This window comes from Moschus berezovskii, chromosome 13 (assembly GCF_049115385.1).
Source record: "Moschus berezovskii isolate FMDL1 chromosome 13, NW_MosBer_1.0, whole genome shotgun sequence".
NCBI classification, from domain to species: Eukaryota; Metazoa; Chordata; class Mammalia; order Artiodactyla; family Moschidae; genus Moschus; species Moschus berezovskii.
The window spans coordinates 46,949,313-46,968,018 of record NC_142472.1 but is presented as its reverse complement, the minus strand read 5'-3'; the positions used below and the strand labels follow the sequence as shown (position 1 = coordinate 46,968,018).

The following is an 18,706-nucleotide window of genomic DNA, read 5'->3' as shown; positions in this document are numbered from 1 at the left end:
GCTCAGCTTCTCCCACTGTAAGAAGTGGGCACTGAATCACTGCTGCTTCTGTCGTTTCTAGGTGAAGGGCTAATACGAGTAAACAGAAGGCACCTGGCATCGGTCCATCTGAACATAAAGTCCCATAATCATATGGGACTCCCACATGGCCATGATCCCAAGAAACTCAGGAAGGATGCCAAGTAAGAGGAGAACAAAGAGACTGGCAGGCAAAGAAGCCCCTTGGTGGCCTAGATTGACACAAGGATGGCTTTTACCAGATTAAAAACTAAGCACTTTCTGACTCCAAATGTGACTTTAAACAAAGTCCTCATTCTCTGTGCAGCATTTTATAGTAATTTGAAGTTCATATTGAAGTAATCCTTTGGTAGTCAGTTGGCCTGAATGCTGTGTATGTGTGTTATTTTTGTATATTACAAATTTTGTATATTTTGTATATTACAAAAATAACATTCCATGTATTACATGTATTATATTCCATGTAGTTACATGTGTATTACATTCCAAGAATTCATGGAAATACATGCCATAATAGTTCTTCCTGCCAATGGAGCAGAGAAAGGCATTCCCAAACTAGGCACACTTGTGAGTGTGAAGTAGCACTGTTGTAGCCATGCATTCTAGGAAACAAACTCACTCAGAAGGACAATGCAGATAGTGGAGTGCAGTTTATTACACAGGCGGGCCCAAGGCAGAGTCACCTCTTAGCCAAGGACCCTGACTGACTTTTGTCCTTATATACCTTAAGTTTACTGCTCAAGCCTACATCCCCAGATTCTTTAAACCTAGCCTGGAATGTGTTAAAGGGAGATACAATCAGGTTACAGCCATGATTCATAATCAGAAGGGTCAGCTGGTTATACATTGTAGCCTACACCAATGTTTGCCATAAAGATTACAAAAGTGATTATGTAGGGGATTATTACATTCTTTTTGGCAACGGGAAATCTTGGTATGGGATCTGGGGTTTATCAGTCCAGGAGGCCAGTTCGGCTGTAGGTACATTGTCCCCATTGCTACCAGTCTCATAGTCCAAAGCTCATTGAAAGTGCAAGATGGAGTTTCCTTCTTTTTCAAGATGGAGTCTGCTCGGCCTGTTCCTTTCCTCCCTCAGCACCACTTATACAGATTACCCTATCTGTTGTGATATTATTAGCATAATGTTAGTATTCCAGTGCCTCCACATCAAAGAATTCTATTAGAGACTCCTTGCCTTTGCTAGACATTGATTCTTTGCATTTTTTTGTGTTGAGTGGCTTGTTTCCTGAAGTAATTTAATATAATCAAATCAGTTTGGAGAAATAACATTATTGGATAAATTGATTGACTGATGCCAGTGTCACTCAATGTATTTAGAGATAAAACTTTTCCCACTTAAAAACAATAAATGCAATAAGAAGAAACAGTATTAATTTGAGTTGTATTTAATATTCAAGTATTTCTTGGATCTATTCTAATTTCTCAAGTAGAAAAAAAAATCATCTTTGCTTAAGAGGTACTTATAGTTTTTAAAGCTGTATATTAATTTGTTCCAGACCATTGCTTAAGCTATAAGACAGACAATTTTTAAGGGTAATGTTTAGTCATGATCCTTTGTTGGTTAATTTACTTTTTTATTTCCATGTCTTTCCTCAATACACACATGAATGTGTATACATATAGTTATCATCAATTTCACCTCTGTTTCTGTACTGTAAGCATGAATTACTTTCAAATTTGAAACACCTAAATCATTATGCCTAATGAACACAATTTAAACACCCATTTGTTTATTCACAATGTTTTCTTAAAAATGTATACATGAATTCTAGATTCAGGATGTGTCATATAATCAGTGCTCTAAGAAAGTATTATGTTGTAATTTAATTGTCAGCATTGCTTTCTTAACTGTACATAAAATAATGGTTCTCTGTGCTTTGCAATCTATGGTCTCTCAGATTTGGGCTCTCAGTATTTCTCTCAGAAATACTGTTAGCAGCCAGGAGGACGAAAAAATGGAACTAATACTCTCTGAGGATTTATTGTTTACTCGTCGGTATATTAGGAACTTTATATTCAAATGAAAGTGAAATTGTTAGTCGTTCAGTCATGTCCAACTCTTTTCTACTCCATGGACTCTAGCCTTCCAGGCTCCTCTGTCCATGGAATTCTCCAGAATTCCAAGAATACTGGAGTGGGTTGCCATTCCCTTCTCCAGGGATCTTCCTGACCCAGGAATCCAACCCTGGTCTCCTGCATTACCATCTGAACCATCAAATAAAGACTTAAAATTAGCATCCTTTTTTTTGCAAAGCAGGAAAGAGACCAAGAGCTTCAGTGATTAACTTGCTCTAGGACAGAATTTTTACGTGTAAGGGCCAACCCCCTTGCTTGTTCTTTGTATATACTTTCTCCACTTGCACAAAGAAAGCAAAACGCACACACACACATCCATATATCCCAAATTATCCCCAATGATGAGAAAAGTGACTCATATTTTGAAAAATGACAATATAAAAACGATCAGTGCAATGATAAATTGTCTACACTTCCACTAGTCCTGAATATCTTGTTTGTTTTGCATGTGTGAATGTTCACTCATTCAGCTGTGTCTGACTGTTTGCAACCCTATGGACTTAGCCTGCCAGGCTCCTCTGTCCACGGGATTCTCCAGGCAAGAAATCTGGAGTGTGTTGCCATTTTCTCCTCTAAGCCCTGTTTGTTTTACTGTCAAATATATTCCTACTCTTACTGAGATCAATGTTCGATAAATAATGACTGAATCACAATTTCAAAGGCATATTTTGTGCATACACTCATCATTAGGGAAGAGATCTAACATCATCAGACTTATTACACTCATTTATACATTGAAGGTTTACATACTGGGGGAGGACCACTGTGCCAAGTTATAGCATGAGTTATAGAAAAATAAGTACACTAAAACAGGCCTTGGGATATGTGAAACCAGATACAGTTTAATGTGGTTTATCCCTCCATTTAGGGTATATATTTTGTGTGTTTAGCAGAAGCAGCAGCAAAAAGAATATCTGCTTTGTCTGCAGCAGTTTTTTTTTTCTTTTTTCTCCCATTGTAGAGCACAGATATCCTGCTAAATTGTCCCTGAGAGACTAAAAACATTTATTTCCTATTATTACTTCTGAACAGTCAACTGCTCTCCCATTAGCAGCTGTTTCCAGACCTTAGTCTCTTCCTTCTCTATTTCTTTTTCAAATTGATGATTTTAAGGAATCATTAAAAACAGTGGTCTGACTTTTGCCTCGAAGGTGCCCTGATTAGGGGATAGGGTTTTTGTTCTAGTTTATTTTTACCTTAGGGTTGGTAAATGGGCAAGGACCAGAAAAAGTGGCATACGACAAGTTTGTAGAGCTGATGATGGTACTGTTTAAGGTGTCCTTGCTCTGCTGGTGTTAAAACAAAACTATTAACTGCTGGAGGATTTTAAGTTATACTGCTGGAGAAATGGAAAGTCTTACATCCAACATTCAGAGCCAGATGAATGCCTGAAATCCTACTCTCTGTCTCTCACACACACATTTTTCTTGGTGAGTTGAAGATGATCACACAGAACCATACAGTCCAGCAAGTCATAGTTTGATGGGATGTGGAATATTAAATGAAAATACTGGAGGAAGAGACTTTCCGTTTTCCTAAGGGTTTCTTGGGAAAGTGGAACTATGTATTCTAAATGTCTTCAGTACCAGCTTTCTGTCACATGGAGAAGGAATAACTGTCTTGGCTAGTTGCATTAGATAGAGTTGAAGCCATTATGTTTTCACTCTTTTCTACTTTGATCTTCCTTTGTTGCTATCACTGGCATTATTAATCAATTATTCCATTATCTGAGTAGTAAGGTTGCATTTAGATAAGATTATCTGAAAACATGAAAGAAGTGTGTTCAAATATTGATTACTTATTGGTTGCTTTGTTGGCAAATATTTTCTCCCATCTTGGGGATTGTCTTTTCAGTTTGTTTATGACTTCTTTTGCCGTGCAAAAACTTTTAAGTATAATTTGTGCCATTTGTTTATTTTTGTTTTTATTTTCATTACTCTAGGAGGTTGGTCAAAAAGATCTCCCTACAGTTTATGTCAAAGAGTGTTCTGCCTATGTTTTCCTCTACGAGTTTTATAGTGTCTGGTCTTACATTTAGGTCTTTAATCCATTTTGAGTTTGCCTTTGTGTATGGTGTTAGGGATTGTTCTAATGTCATTCTTTTACAAGTAGCTGTCCAGTTTTCCCAGCATCATTTATTGAAGAAACTGTCTTTTCTCCATTGTATATTCTTGCCTCCTTTGTCATAGATTATATGACCATAGATGCATGGGTTTATCTCTGAGCTTTCTATGCCAGTTTTCTATCAATGTTCCATTAATCTATATTTCTGTTTTTGTGCCAGTACCATGCTGTCTTGATTACTATAGCTTTATAGTATAGCCTGAAGTCAGAGAGCCTGATTCCTCCCTCTAGCTCCATTTTTCTATCTCAAGATTGTTTTGGCTATTCAAGGCCTTTTTTGTTTCCATACAAATTAAGCAATTTTTATTCTAATTCTGTGAAAAATGTCATTAGCAATTTGATAGGGGTTGCACTGAATCTGGAGATTGTTTTGTATTTATAGTTATTTTCACCATATTGATTCTTCCAATCCAAGAACATGATATGTCTCTCCATCCGTCTGTGTCATCCTTGATTTCTTTCAACAGTATTCTATAATCTCTAAAACATAGAAACACCTCATGCTGTTTACTATTTAAAAAACAAACAACTTAGTTAAAAAAGGGGTGGAAGATCTAAATAGACATTTCTCCAAGGATGACATGCAAATGGAAAACAAGCATATGAAAAGATTCTCAGCATCACTAATTATTCCGTTCCGTTCCATCGCTCAGTCATGTCCGACTCTCTGCGACCCCGTGGACTGTAGCCTACCAGGCTTCTCCGTCCATGGGATTCTCCAGGCAAGAATACTGGAGTGGGTTACCATTTCACTAATTATTAGAGAAATGCAAATCAAAACTACAGTGAGGTATCATGTGAAACTTGTCAGAATGGCCATCATCAGAAAAATCTACAAACAGTAAATGCTGGAGAGGATGGGGACAAGAGGGAACCCTCCTAAACTGTTGGTGGGAAGGTAAATTGGTACTGTCACTATGGAGAACAGTATGGCAGTTCTTCAAAAGCTAAAAATAGAAGAACCATATGAACCAGCAATCCCACTCCTGGCTTAAAGAAAAGAAGAGAAAATTATATACCCAAAGAAAATTAATATTCAAAAAGATACTTGCACTCCAATATTCACTGTAGCACTGTTTACAATAGATGGGACATGGAAGCAGTCTAAATGGCCATCAACAGAAGAATACAGAAAGATGATGAGGTACATAGGTACAATGGAAAGTTAGCCATTAAAACGGAATGAATTAATGCCATTTGCAGTTAGTGTGGATGGACCTAGAGATTGTCATACTGAGTGAAGTAAGTCAGAAAGAGAAAATTAAATACCGTGTAATATCACTTATATGTGGGTCTTCCCTGGTGGTGCTAGTGGTAAAGAATCTGCCTGTCAATGCAGGAGACATAAGAGAGACAAGCTCAGTCCCTGGATCAGGAAGATTCCCTGGAGGAAGGCATATTAACCCACTCCAGTATTCTTGCCTGGAGAATCCCATGGACAGAGGAGTCTGCTGGGCTATGGTCCAATAGTGTTGCAAACGGTCAGATACGACAGAAGTGATTTAGCACAGCACAGCACATCACTTATATGTGGAATCTAGAAAAATGTTACAGATGAGCTTACTCACAAAGCAGAAATAGAAACACAGATGTAGAGAACAAACTTATAGCCACAAAGGTGGGGAGAAAGCGATGAATTGGGATCCTGGCATTGATTTTATATATATATATGTATATATATACATATATATATACACCACTCATTTAAAATAGGTTGGAAGGACTGATGCTAAAGTTGAAACTCCAATACTTTGGCCACCTCATGCGAAGAGTTGACTCACTGGAAAAGACTCTGATGCTGGGAGGGATTGGGGGCAGGAGGAGAAGGGGACAACAGAGAATGAGATGGCTGTGGTGATGGACAGGGAGGCCTGGTGTGCTGTGATTTATGGGGTCACAAAGAGTCGAACACGACTGAGCGACTGAACTAACTAGCAAGAATCTAAAAGAAAAGAAAAGAAAGGCATACACAAACAAGCAGGACATCCAGAAGAAAAATTATATGACTTGTATACCAATGTCCAAACAATTTTACATTTTAAACATTTTAAAGAAGCCATGTAACTGAAAAGTCTTAAAATAAGAGACTACCTAAAGGGAAAAAAATTCATTACTAATGTATTTAACTGCTTATGGTGACAAATCTACTCAGATATCTGACTTCAAATGACCAATAAATTCACATGTAATGCTTTTTTGAAACACATGACAAAACTTTGGCTGTGAGGTTTTTCTTTCTTATTCAATTTCTATTAGTAATAGTAGTTTTAAGGTTGTGCAGTGCAAATATTTTGGTGAAGCTTTCTAGAAATATATCTAGTCATTTATTATTCATATTTTATTATTGTTTATGTTTATAACTAAAATTTAAAGCAATTCATAGAAGTATTAATTCTTGAAAATAGAACTTAGGATAGCAGTAAAAAAAAATCAAAATTTAACAAGTTCGTATTCATAAACGAAACAGTGAAAAATCAAGTTCATGAATGAATCGACTTTTTATGAGGACTTGGCAATATGTTGGTTTAGCTATAGCTGTAAATGTGCCACCATTTCCTATAGCCTTTGATAAGAAATAAAAATTAAGAACTAAGAACTTCAAAATGAATCTTATTTCTTGAAGAAAGTTTTAACAGAGCATTTCCCTTTCCCTGGCTGAAACTGTAGAATTGAGATAACTCTGAAACCTGACACTTTGATATGAGTTCTAATGCCAGGAGCATGAGTGTCCTTCACTTTGATCTTTACTTCCAGGAACTAACTTTAAGTGACACTTCTCATTACCCCTCACCAGCTCTTCCCCAAAGCTCCCTGTCTTTCACTAGTTGTGAATGAGGACTCTGACTGATAGCATCACATATCTGCTGAGTAACAATTTGTTTTGAATGTGCAGTTTCAGGATCTTTTACTAATTAAAATTGCTTTACCACTGAGAGGTCTCCTGAGGTTTACCCTTGTTTATCTGGGTTAGACTATGAAATTATCCTTTAGCCAACCCTAGGATCATAATTTGTTGCTAATTCAAATGAAAAAGTTGGAAATAAATTGATAAAATTGGCCTCAATTTTATCCACAACACAATTAGCTTCATCATAAACCAAATAAATACATGCACAGATTCACAAACTGATGCCTGAAGGCAAACTCTCTCTGTGGGCCAGTGGAGCTATATGACTAACTTGCAGATATGCTATTTATAGAGAACAGTAGACTTTGGACAAACTGAATTTTCTGGTTGATTTATAAGTATAACCATATAGTTCTAAAGTTCTAATAGCATAGCTCTTTGACATGAACATGTACACTCTTTAGGGTATAATCACTCAAAGTCAACCAGTAAAATATCTCAGGATTCCTTTCTCACATTAAGTTAATGCTATGATATCATGTTGATAAATTATTGTTCATATGTGTGGTTTGTGAGTGTCTGTTTTGGGGAGAGGGGTAGAATAAGAATGGGAAGACTTTTAGAAGCTTTGATTCTTTCAGTGCAGTCAGAAACTGTGAGACCAAATATCAAGTATATGAAAGATGAGATCTAGTCGAACTAGTAAAATAAATGATTTAAGGCAGCAATATGGAAAATAGGACTTAAATGTCAATGAACTAAACAGGTCTCCTAATTTACTTAGATTGTCCAGGATATTTTGTATTCATATTTAGCAAAGGGCCCGGCATGTAGTAGACCCTCAGACATGTGCGAGAAGGTAAGTGGGAAAAGACGGATGGGCAGATGAAGGATCAGGTGTGAAAAAAGAAGTTGGTATAGGGCTCTGGTCTGTCTCCAACTCAATCCAAGTCAAGGACAAATAATGGAAGACAAAGAAGCAAAAACTACATAATTCAGTTTTGAAACACGGTGTGTTATGGAAGAATTAAGGAAAACTAGTGGTTAAGATTTTGCAACTAATTTTGAATTAAAACACTTCGAGCTTAGATTTCAAGTTGTCCTATTGTTTTCTATAACTATAGAATATTGAGTTCACTTATAATAAAAAAATAAGTATTGATGTTACATATTTATTGAGACATAATTAAATATCTTTTCCCCTCAACTTCTTAAGAAACTAGTCCCCATTGGAGAATCTTAACAGCCTTATCCTAAATGATGTAAAAAGAGAGAAACATATACAAGTAAATTGTACTAGCCTTGGTTAGATTGTAGATATTTACTGGCTTGTGATATTTCATAAATTTTGGTAGATTTCTCATTTATGTTACTTAGGAGACTGATATCTTGGGATATTTAAAATTAAAACATGTATTTATCCAAAGCAAAAACAGACACACAAAGGTAAACAAAGCAACAGCAAAGAAAAAAACAAAACAAAACAGAAAACCCTTTAACCATTGCTATTTTTCTGTAGCTTTAAAGGCAGACATATCCTTCCAAATGTCAAGGAAAGAAATCTGGGTAGAACCTGACAGCATGAGAGAAAAATGCTGCTGAATTAGCACTATCTGAGAGGGCCTTGGGGAATAGAGCATATATTATCATCTTTGATAGTCAGTGACAAAAAGAAATTTGAAAAATGAAGATGAAAGTTTTCATAGATATGCAAGTATATTTACTAAAATATAAAAATGGCCTATATCCTAAAATACATAAATTATTTGAAAGAGAATAAATGTTTATGTATATGAATTTATCTGTAAACACCATGGCATCACTGACCTATAAATTATTACTGTGTTTTCTGACACATGAGTTGAATGCATAGACAGAATCCAGACATGAAAATCAGTTAGTTTTTAAATGTTTGCTCTAATAAATTTTCCTTTTCAAATATTAGGTTCACCCTGGTTTATTCTGTAATTCATTATTTCCTATTGTGAATTAGAGATATGCACATGCCTTGAAGTTTCCAGAGAATCCTTTTTGGTATTGCCTGATCTAAAATGAGGCATATGTTAAAGCCTCCTGCACAAGGCCAGACTCTGGTCATGCTCTGCACCCCACGGTGCTCATTCGAGTGAAGAGCCATCTTTGAACGCAATTGGAGCTTCTTGCTTAGCTGAGCACCATGGAGCTTGGAGCAAGATAAAAAAAGAATCACAGACTTTCAACTGTAATTCTGCTAGCAGGACATACTGAATCCATCCAACTGGACCATTGTGGGATAACTCCACTAGCCTCTTCGCTACATAGAAAATACAATCTAGTCTAATTGGCCAACAGTAATTTCCATTAAAAATGAGAAAATTGTTTCTAAACACAGATCAAGATTTTTTATTGAAATTCTCTTCTGAATAATTTGTCCATATGCATACTTCATTCTGCCATTTGCAGTCTGTACAATTTTATCTGTATTGGCATAAGTATAAATAAATTCATTTTATTGTGAAGCCATGAAAATAAGTTACAGAAATTTCATCAGGTCAAGAGTGTCCCTGGGAGTTTGTTATGACTTCTTGGAAAACTGAAGGTTGAGTTCCACAACCAGTAATTTTCAGGTCCCCTCCCAAATAGGTTCTTACTGTTTTTCTTTTTTTTTTCAAAATAAATATTCAAATATCTCACCTAATGCTTGAATGAGAAAGAAATTGACAAGTTTTGCAAGTGATTCTGATACACCATTAAGTTTGGGGACTGCTTCAGATGATATTATGACTCCTAAAAATTCCCATAAAGTTCAAGAAAGTTCCCATAAAGTTTAATTTCTAAAAGGACAAATACGGCATATTATTCTTGAAACTATGATCTATATTCCCCATGGGAAATAGTATACTTACAGAGGCACGCATATGCACAAACACTTCAGCTTTCTCATGCGCGCTCTATGCAACATGTCTCCTATCCACCAATTCTTCTCTATCCTTACTTTCACTACCTATTCTAAACACGTACACTTTGTACACTGTTTCATAAAACCTTGGAATATATATAAGGCTTCCTCCTATCCCTGTCACCCAAGTCCTGGTCTCTCTGTCTCTTAAAACATTAAAAAAAAAAAAAAAACTTTCCTAAGTTATAAGTAAAATACACAATGTCTGCAATTAAAGTGAGTCTTCCCACACAAGCTTCCAAGTCCTTAGTGGAAAACTCCAGTCAATCAGTCCATTTTGTTTGCCTAGGTATTAGTTTCCTGAACCAACATTATCTTTATGCCCAAACAGAAAGCTAATTACTTCCCTAACAATGTTTCATACTCTACAATTTCTGTTTTTTTTTTCTCCTTTCTGTTCTCTGGTCAGGTCCACTTACATTGTGTAACTTTCTGCCCAATTCCTTCTAGCTCATTAAGATTCTTATCAAATTCTACCTCTACAAAGAAGACTTCCCTGATGTCCCCAACACACATCATTTCTGCCATTTAAGAACTCTTTTTGCTCTGTTGTGGTTATTGTTATTTTTTAATGTGCCTATGGGACCCTTATGGCAGAAAGTGAAGAGGAACTCAAAAGCCTCTTGATGAAAGTGAAAGAGGAGAGTGAAAAGGTTGGCTTGAAGCTCAACATTCAGAAAACAAAGATCATGGCATCTGGTCGCATCACTTCATGGGAAATAGATGGAAAAACAGTGGAAACAGTATCAGACTTTATTTTTTTGGGCTCCAAAATCACTGCAGATGCTGATTGCAGCCATGAAATTAAAAGACGCTTGCTCCTTGGAAGGAAAGTTATGACCAACCTTGATAGTATATTAAAAAGCAGAGACATTACTTTGCCAACCAAGGTCTGTCTAGTCAAGGCTATGGTTTTCCCGTGGTCATGTATGGATGTGAGAGTTGGACTGTGAAGAAAGCTGATCACCGAAGAATCGATGCTTTTGAACTGTGGTGTTGGAGAAGACTCTTGAGAGTCCCTTGGACTGCAAGGAGATCCAACCAGTCCATTCTAGAGGAGATCAATCCTGGATGTTCATTGGAGGGACTGATGCTAAAGCTGAAGCTGCAATACCTTGGCCACCTCATGCGACGAGTTGACTCACTGGAAAAGACTCTGATGCTGGGAAAGGTTGGGGGCGGGAGGAGAAGGGGACGACGGAGGATGAGATGGCTGGATGGCATCACCGACTCTGTGGACATGAGTTTGAGTGTACTCCGGGAGTTGGTGATGGACAGGGAGGCCTGGCGTGCTGTGATTCATGGGGTCACGGAGAGTTGGACAAGACTGAGCGACTGAACTGAACTGATGGGACACTTGGCACATTCTAATTATTATTTATGTGGTTATTTTATGTCTAGTACTGTACTTAACATGTGCTTTCCCCTTGTACATGTTCAGTATAATTTTAAATTGAATTGTTGATAGAAATCCATTTATGGTAACACTTGTACCATTCACAGAAGAGTAAGCATGCTGGCAGGATTGATTTACCCATGGCTCAAAGAGTTGACTCACTGGAAAAGACTCTGATGCTGGGAAGGATTGGGGGTGGGAGGAGAAGCGGAGGACAGAGAATGAGATGGTTGGATGGCATCACTGACTCGATGGACATGAGTTTGAGTGAATTCCAGGAGTTGGTGATGGACAGGGAGGCCTGGCGTGCTGTGATTCATGGGGTTGCAAAGAGCCGGTCACGACTGAGCGACTGAACTGAACTGACAGATATTAGATTAGGGTAGGGAAGTATTCCCTACTAGGGATGAGTAATGAATCACTGTTTCAAAGCCATTCACTAAAGAAGGACATGGACTGGACCCAAATAACATCCAATAATCAAGCTGAAGTTTTCTCCTTCAGGCCCATATTTGGAACCTTGGGTCTAGACCTTGGATTCCAATGTGTAAAACCAAGAAAGTTGTGGTCAAATTAGAGGCCAGAAGCAAGTGTACAAATAAGACTGCCGCCGCCACCGCCATTGCCACTAAGTCACTTCTGTCGTGTCCGACTCTGTGAGACCCCATAGTCGGCAGCCCACCACGCTCCCCCATCCCTGGGATTCTCCAGGCAACAACACTGGAGTTGCCATTTCCAATGCATGAAAGTGAAAAGTGAAAGTGAAGTCGCTCAGTCATGTCCGACTCAGCGATCCTATGGACTGAAGCCTACCAGGCTCCTTCATTCATGGGATTTTCCAGGCCAGAGTATTGTAGTGGGTTGCCATTGCCTTCTCTGAAATAAGACTGCAGCTGAATCCAAAGCTAAGAACTGAGCTATGTGTGAGTGCAAAAGCTGTGACCAGAAGCCAGGCTGAGTCAAAAACCAAGGGCTGATAGTCATGGCAACAGGGGCTCATCCAAGAGTCAGAGCAGGAAAAGGGAGCAGGTCAAATGTGGAACAGGCTATGGGTCAGGGCAGAGAGGTGTAGGCCAAAGAACCAGATGAGGATGAAGCCAGGGAACATTCCACATTGCACAGGCTGCAAGGGAAGTTCCCAGCCGAGTCCAGATGGAATTCTGCTGGATGTCTGTTTAAGGGTCCAGCTGGCTCAGGGTCCCATTTGCTTCTCATGCACAGATTCTTCCAACTGGCTTCTGATAATCCAAGTTTTCTCTCTTTTGAATGCTTTCAAAGCAGCCTCATAAAGCTATTTTGCCAGAAGCTCTGTAAGGTGACCCCATTTGTAGAAAATGCCAGAAGTAAGTTAAAAGATAGGTTTTTCTTTTTAAACTACCTAGAAAAATGCAATATATCTTTCTGTAATATAATGAAAGAATTCAAGAATTTTCAGCATGCTAACCAGGCAGATTCCAGAACAAGCTTCCTGGAGAATTAGTCTGCAGGGTGTCAGATTCTCCAGAAAAACACCAATTTATCTATTACTATTAATAATGGTGATTAGTTTCCTATTGAAAATAGACTGCACTGTGAGAGTCGGAGATTTTCACCTTGTATTAATTGCTTCCTAGTAATGATTACAATTTACTGATGCTTTATTTGCTCTATTGCAAGTATAAGCAAAAATATTTGAATAATGAAATATTAGTTTTATTTTTTACTCAAACCTATAGCATGAATTGTTATTACCATCTTCCTTTGTATACCTGTCAACTAAATAAGAAGAAATGGAATACAAAGAAAAGAAAGAAACTATAATGCTGGCCTCCGACTCAAAATATAAATCATCTATTTAGCACATCAAGCTTTAGAAATAGTAGGGGAGACTCTCAGCACATTTTATCTATAAAAGTCAGCAAAGTAAGCTGAGGAAAGAAAGGATAAGAAAAAATCTGGCAAAATGTATCTAACCGTTGATAGGCACAAGATGCTGGTGATGATTTTGTAATGAAGAAGGGGAGGAGGGTGGGTGAGGAGGAAGGGAGGAAATTGGGAGCATGGTTTCTTGTGAGTCTTCTTTATAAGCTGTAAACCAGTCACAAATGTAACAGCTTATTACTTGTAACAGTTTAGTTATTCCCCAATATTGGATGTTTTATAAAATGTCCACAATAGTTGAAGTATAAATATACTGAAATAAAATTTTGCTTTACAAAATGCTATTAAATTTTCTTTGTTCTTTTCTCAGTATCTTTTGATAAGTTAATGAAATCTCTCCAGTAAATTGCAAACCCTGTACATACTGCAGCTTACAGGAATCAACTCTGAAGTTTGGAATATACATCCATGGATTCAGTGGAGTTATGGATCATAGGTTAGAGATTCCAAATTTATAATATTTTATTATTTGATAGTTTTTATCCACATTTTGAATTATGAAAGTCTAAGTTCTGTCTACCCATACAAATGGGCAAGTTCCAGTTTGTTCTTGTTGCTATAGAGGGGCACCATTATGTCCTCCTAACTACTTTATTGCTAATGAATATTCCTAACAAATAGAATCCATATCCAGTACAATTCATGGTTTTGTATTATATATTATTATATGTTACCAATATAATTTGAAGGCAAGATGTATTTAACTTCACAACTAAATGAATCTTAATAAGTGTCTGTCTATGTAGTATTAACTAAATATTGGGAAAAACCTGCAAATGTGGTCATGATACATAGTTTTAAATAACCATAGTTTAAGCTTGTTCTAAAGATTTATAGCCAATAACAAATACAAAGACTTATGTATTTCTTTGTACTTCTAATTTTACAGTGGAATAAGCACAATGAATAAAATCCACTGAATGATTTGAAACGATATGAGTTTCAGGAGGTTGGAAATTAAATTACTTATTTGTTTCTCTGTCTCTGTAGAATCTGTAGTTATAATTTCCAGCAGCCCATATTCAGTAAGACAGATTAGGGTGATTATTGTTTTTTTTGCATCTTTTAGAACAGTTTGAAAAGGAAAGTGATAACTAAATAACCAGATCATTGACAACCCTGTTATACAACTAAAAGCACAATATTTTTGGTGGCTTATGTGGTGACATTTTTTTTCTGAGTTTGTCTAACCACTTTTTCCACTCATCCCTGTTATCCTCGTCCAAATCCTACATGTTTTCCTTGCACTTTTTCATCCCATATACTTGGTGGCAGCCGACCCACAACTACACTATGTTGAAGGGCCTTGAATCCAGAAACAATGGTATTTCTTTGATTTCTGTCATCCAAAGTACATCCATTCTCTTAAAAACATGCAATGTAAGTAGCCTATTTGTTTAATTTAGGTAATTCTTAGTGAGATCATGGCATCTGGTCCCATCACTTCATGGGAAATAGATGGAAAAACAGTGGAAACAGTGTCAGACTTTATTTTTTTGGGCTCCAAAATCACTGCAGATGCTGATTGCAGCCATGAAATTAAAAGACGCTTGCTCCTTGGAAGGAAAGTTATGACCAACCTTGATAGTATATTAAAAAGCAGAGACATTAATTTGCCAACCAAGGTCCGTCTAGTCAAGGCAATGGTTTTTCCCGTGGTCATGTATGGATGTGAGAGTTGGATTGTGAAGAAAGCTGATCGCCAAAGAATCGATGCTTTTGAACTATAGTGTTGGAGAAGACTCTTGAGAGTCCCTTATACTGCAAGGAGATCCAACCAGTCCATTCTAGAGGAGATCAATCCTGGATGTTCATTGGAGGGACTAATGCTAAAGCTGAAGCTGCAATACTTTGGCCACCTCATGCGACGAGTTGACTCACTGGAAAAGACTCTGATGCTGGGAAAGGTTGGGGGCGGGAGGAGAAGGGGACGACGGAGAATGAGATGGCTGGATGGTATCACTGACTCTGTGGACATGAGTTTGGGTGTACTCCGGGAGTTGGTGATGGACAGGGAGGCCTGGCGTGCTGTGATCCATGGGGTCGCGGAGAGTCGGACACGACTGAGCGACTGAACTGAACTGAACTGAGTGAGATATTAATTTCTTGGTGAAATGTAAATGGTATTATGGAGCAGTGATGGAAAAAAGCTCTTAAGTATTTCCAGAGCATCTGTCTTCCACCTCATTATGGAAAACTACTTCTTTTCTGAAGAATCACTCTCTTTCACTCCTTCCTTTTCAAAAATATTTCTTGAGCATCTACTCATTGTCAGTGAAGAAACACTTTTTTCTCAGATTTTTAAAAAGTCTAATGTATTTAACGGGTTTTAGCCTTACGGTTTCATATTTGTTTTCAGTCAATTCTGCCTCACTCTTTTCAGATTACTGTTTAATAATCATTAGGGAACTATTTCACTTACGATTTTTGGTGATGGTTGATTGATTCCATTTATTTGATTTTATTTCATTGAATATATTTCAGTTGTTTTGTACCCAACAGTAAGAAAATAGGATATCTACATGTACATGTGTCCATCTAAGGCAACATCATGGACTTTGTTTTTAGTATTTCATCATGGGGGATAAAATTTAGTTAGTGAGTAGCCAGAAAAATAAAGAATAAAATGTAAAGATAGCATTGCCAATCTGTGTTTCCATCTCTCTGTATCTATTTGTTCTTTAAAAAAGTATCCAGCAGTAAATTTACCATCTCTACAAACAAGAATAAAAACTCAGGTTGTTTTCACTCTGAAATTGAACCAGTTTCTCAGCCGTTGTGTTTTATGTCTGAATTGTCTAACTTAAATTGCATGTCCTTGGGGCAGAAAGGCCTTCTTTTTTTTTCCCTTTTTTCTTTATTCTTTCTTTTTTTCCCCCACAGAGCCAAGTGTGCTGTCACTGTTCTACAAAACAGTAAATAATGAAGCCAATTGAAGATGTGTGAATTGTGCCAGGATGACAGAAATGGAACCCATGTTCTCAGAGATGTTATAGCAGTATTTCCTAACAAGCAGGCTGAACCACTATCAAACACCTTAGAACCAAATAGTGATAGAGGATAAGAAAGTGGGAGGAAGGCAAAAATCCAGAAGACCACAAGGTATAAGAAAATCTGTAGTTTGAGTGAATTATCAGCTGCTTAAGCTGAGACCACTACATGAAATGAACAAAGACAGTGAAATGTCTTTTCACCATCGGGCATATTTCATAAAAGTTACTCTTCTTTAACATATATTGAAAACAACAACAACAAAAACCTCCCTCAAAAGTTTTTGCTCATACATGTAATGTATCAGTGAGAACCCTAAACATGGAGAATCATATTTATTCAAGAGTTTTTACTTGGTGTCTCCTAAAAACAGTCAGAGTGCACCTCCACTGAGAGGATTTCCTTGACTGCATCTAAAGCAGCCTCATCCTCAAATTTTCTCTACCATCACTCTCCCACTATCTCATATTATTTTCCTTCTACAACTCATCATTTCTTGAAATGATTTATTTAGCGTACATTTTTTAAAAGTCTGTCACATTGAATATAAATTCCATGAGAACAGTGGCTTGATTGGTCTTGTTTAACAAGTGCCTCTCAGAATGTTTGATTATGGGATGATTCAAATGTTTTTTGAAAGATAAATTCAGCTTCAAAATAAAATAATTTAAGTGATCAATTTACTTGACTTAATTCATAATGAGATATTTTTACAAAATTTATGGCACATTGTAGGTATTCATTAAATGTATGTTGAAAGAAGAAAAGAATGAAGATTTAAGATAGAAAGTTACATGAAAATCATTATCTTAATTATTGGTTGGCTTCCAAAAATTTAGCTGCAACATCTTTTAAAATATGGAAACATTACCAATCTGGTCACATAAATTGTGTTTAATATATTGTAGAGAGACAATACATTCTCAGTTAAGTGGGAAGAATGAGAGATGTATAAGGAAAGATTGAAATTATATGACACTAACTAAACATGAAATACATTCTATCTAATTTTTGGCAGCTTCCATTCATTCATATATATCAAATATAAATCTCTATCATTATTTCTGGAAAATCTTGATTATATAATTAATTAATGTAATATCCATACATGACAATTTAAATTGTGTCCACAATCCCCAGTAGAAATTCTAATCTATGGTACCTGTGAATATGACATTATTTAGAAATAGGATCTTCCTTTGCAGATGATCAAGTTAGGACAATGTCATCATGGTGGGCCCTAATCTAATATGACTGTGATCTTATAAAAAGGGGAAATTCAGACACAGAATCATGCACATACATAGAGAAACACACAAAGGGAAAAGTATATGAGGCCACAGAGAGAACACCAGATACAAGTAAAGGAACTCATGGGGCTACCAGAATCTGGGAAAGGCTTGGAACAGAGTATCCTTCAGAGATCTCAGAGGACACTAATTCTGCAGACAGCTTGATGTCCAACTTCTAGCTTCCAGAACTAGAGACAACACATTTCTGCTGTTCAAAACATCCAGTTTTGGTTCTGTGTTGCAGTAGCCCTAGCAAACTAATATATCATACATATCAAACTTTAATGATTGGCATCACTCAGTTCAGTTCAGTCGCTCAGTCATGTCCAACTCTGCAACCCCATGAATCACAGCATGCCAGGCCTCCCTGTCCATCACCAACTCCTGGAGTTCACTCAAACTCATGTCCATTGGAGAAGGCAATGGCAAGCCACTCCAGTACTCTTGCCTAGAAAATCCCATGGACAGAGGAGCCTGGTGGGCTGCAGTCCATGGGGTCACTACTAGTCGGACACGACTGAGCGACTTCACTTTCACTTTTCACTTTCACACATTGGAGAAGGAAATGGCAACCCACTCCAGTGTTCTTGCCTGGAGAATCCCAGGGACGGGGGAACCTGGTGGGCTGCCGTCTATGGGGTCACACAGAGTCGGACACGACTGAAGTGACTTAGCAGCAGCAGCAGCATGTCCATCGAGTCGGTGATGCCATCCAGCCATCTCATTCTCTGTCGTCCCCTTCTCCTCCCACCCCCAATCCCTCCTAGCATCAGAGTCTTCCAGTGAGTCAACTCGTCGCATGAGGTGGCCAAAGTATTGGAGTTTCAGCTTTAGCATCAGTCATTCCAATGAACACCCAGGATTGATCTCCTTTAGAATGGACTGGTTGGATCTCCTAGCAGTCCAAGGGACTCTCAAGAGTCTTCTCCAGCACCACAGTTCAAAAGCATCAATTCTTCGGCGATCAGCTTTCTTCACAGTCCAAATCTCACATCCATACATGACCACAGGAAAAACCATAGCCTTGACCAAACGGACCTTTGTTGGCAAAGTAATGTCTTTACTTTTTAATATGCTATCTA

The 18,706-nt window shown here is 37.5% G+C and overlaps 1 protein-coding gene across 1 annotated transcript in view; it reads right to left on the bottom strand.

Annotated features, from left to right (window-relative positions):
* LOC148775825 (protocadherin-9-like) overlaps positions 1–12,044 on the bottom strand; it is a 435,328-nt gene extending 423,284 nt beyond the window's left edge. The window contains exons 1-2 of the mRNA XM_088842819.1: positions 11,954–12,044; positions 9,761–9,853 (exon numbers count right to left, since the gene is read on the bottom strand). Of these exons, the coding sequence (XP_088698945.1) occupies positions 9,761–9,853; positions 11,954–12,044 (184 nt within the window). The remainder of the gene's footprint in view (positions 1–9,760; positions 9,854–11,953) is intronic.
* Between the last annotated feature and the right edge of the window lie 6,662 nt (positions 12,045–18,706).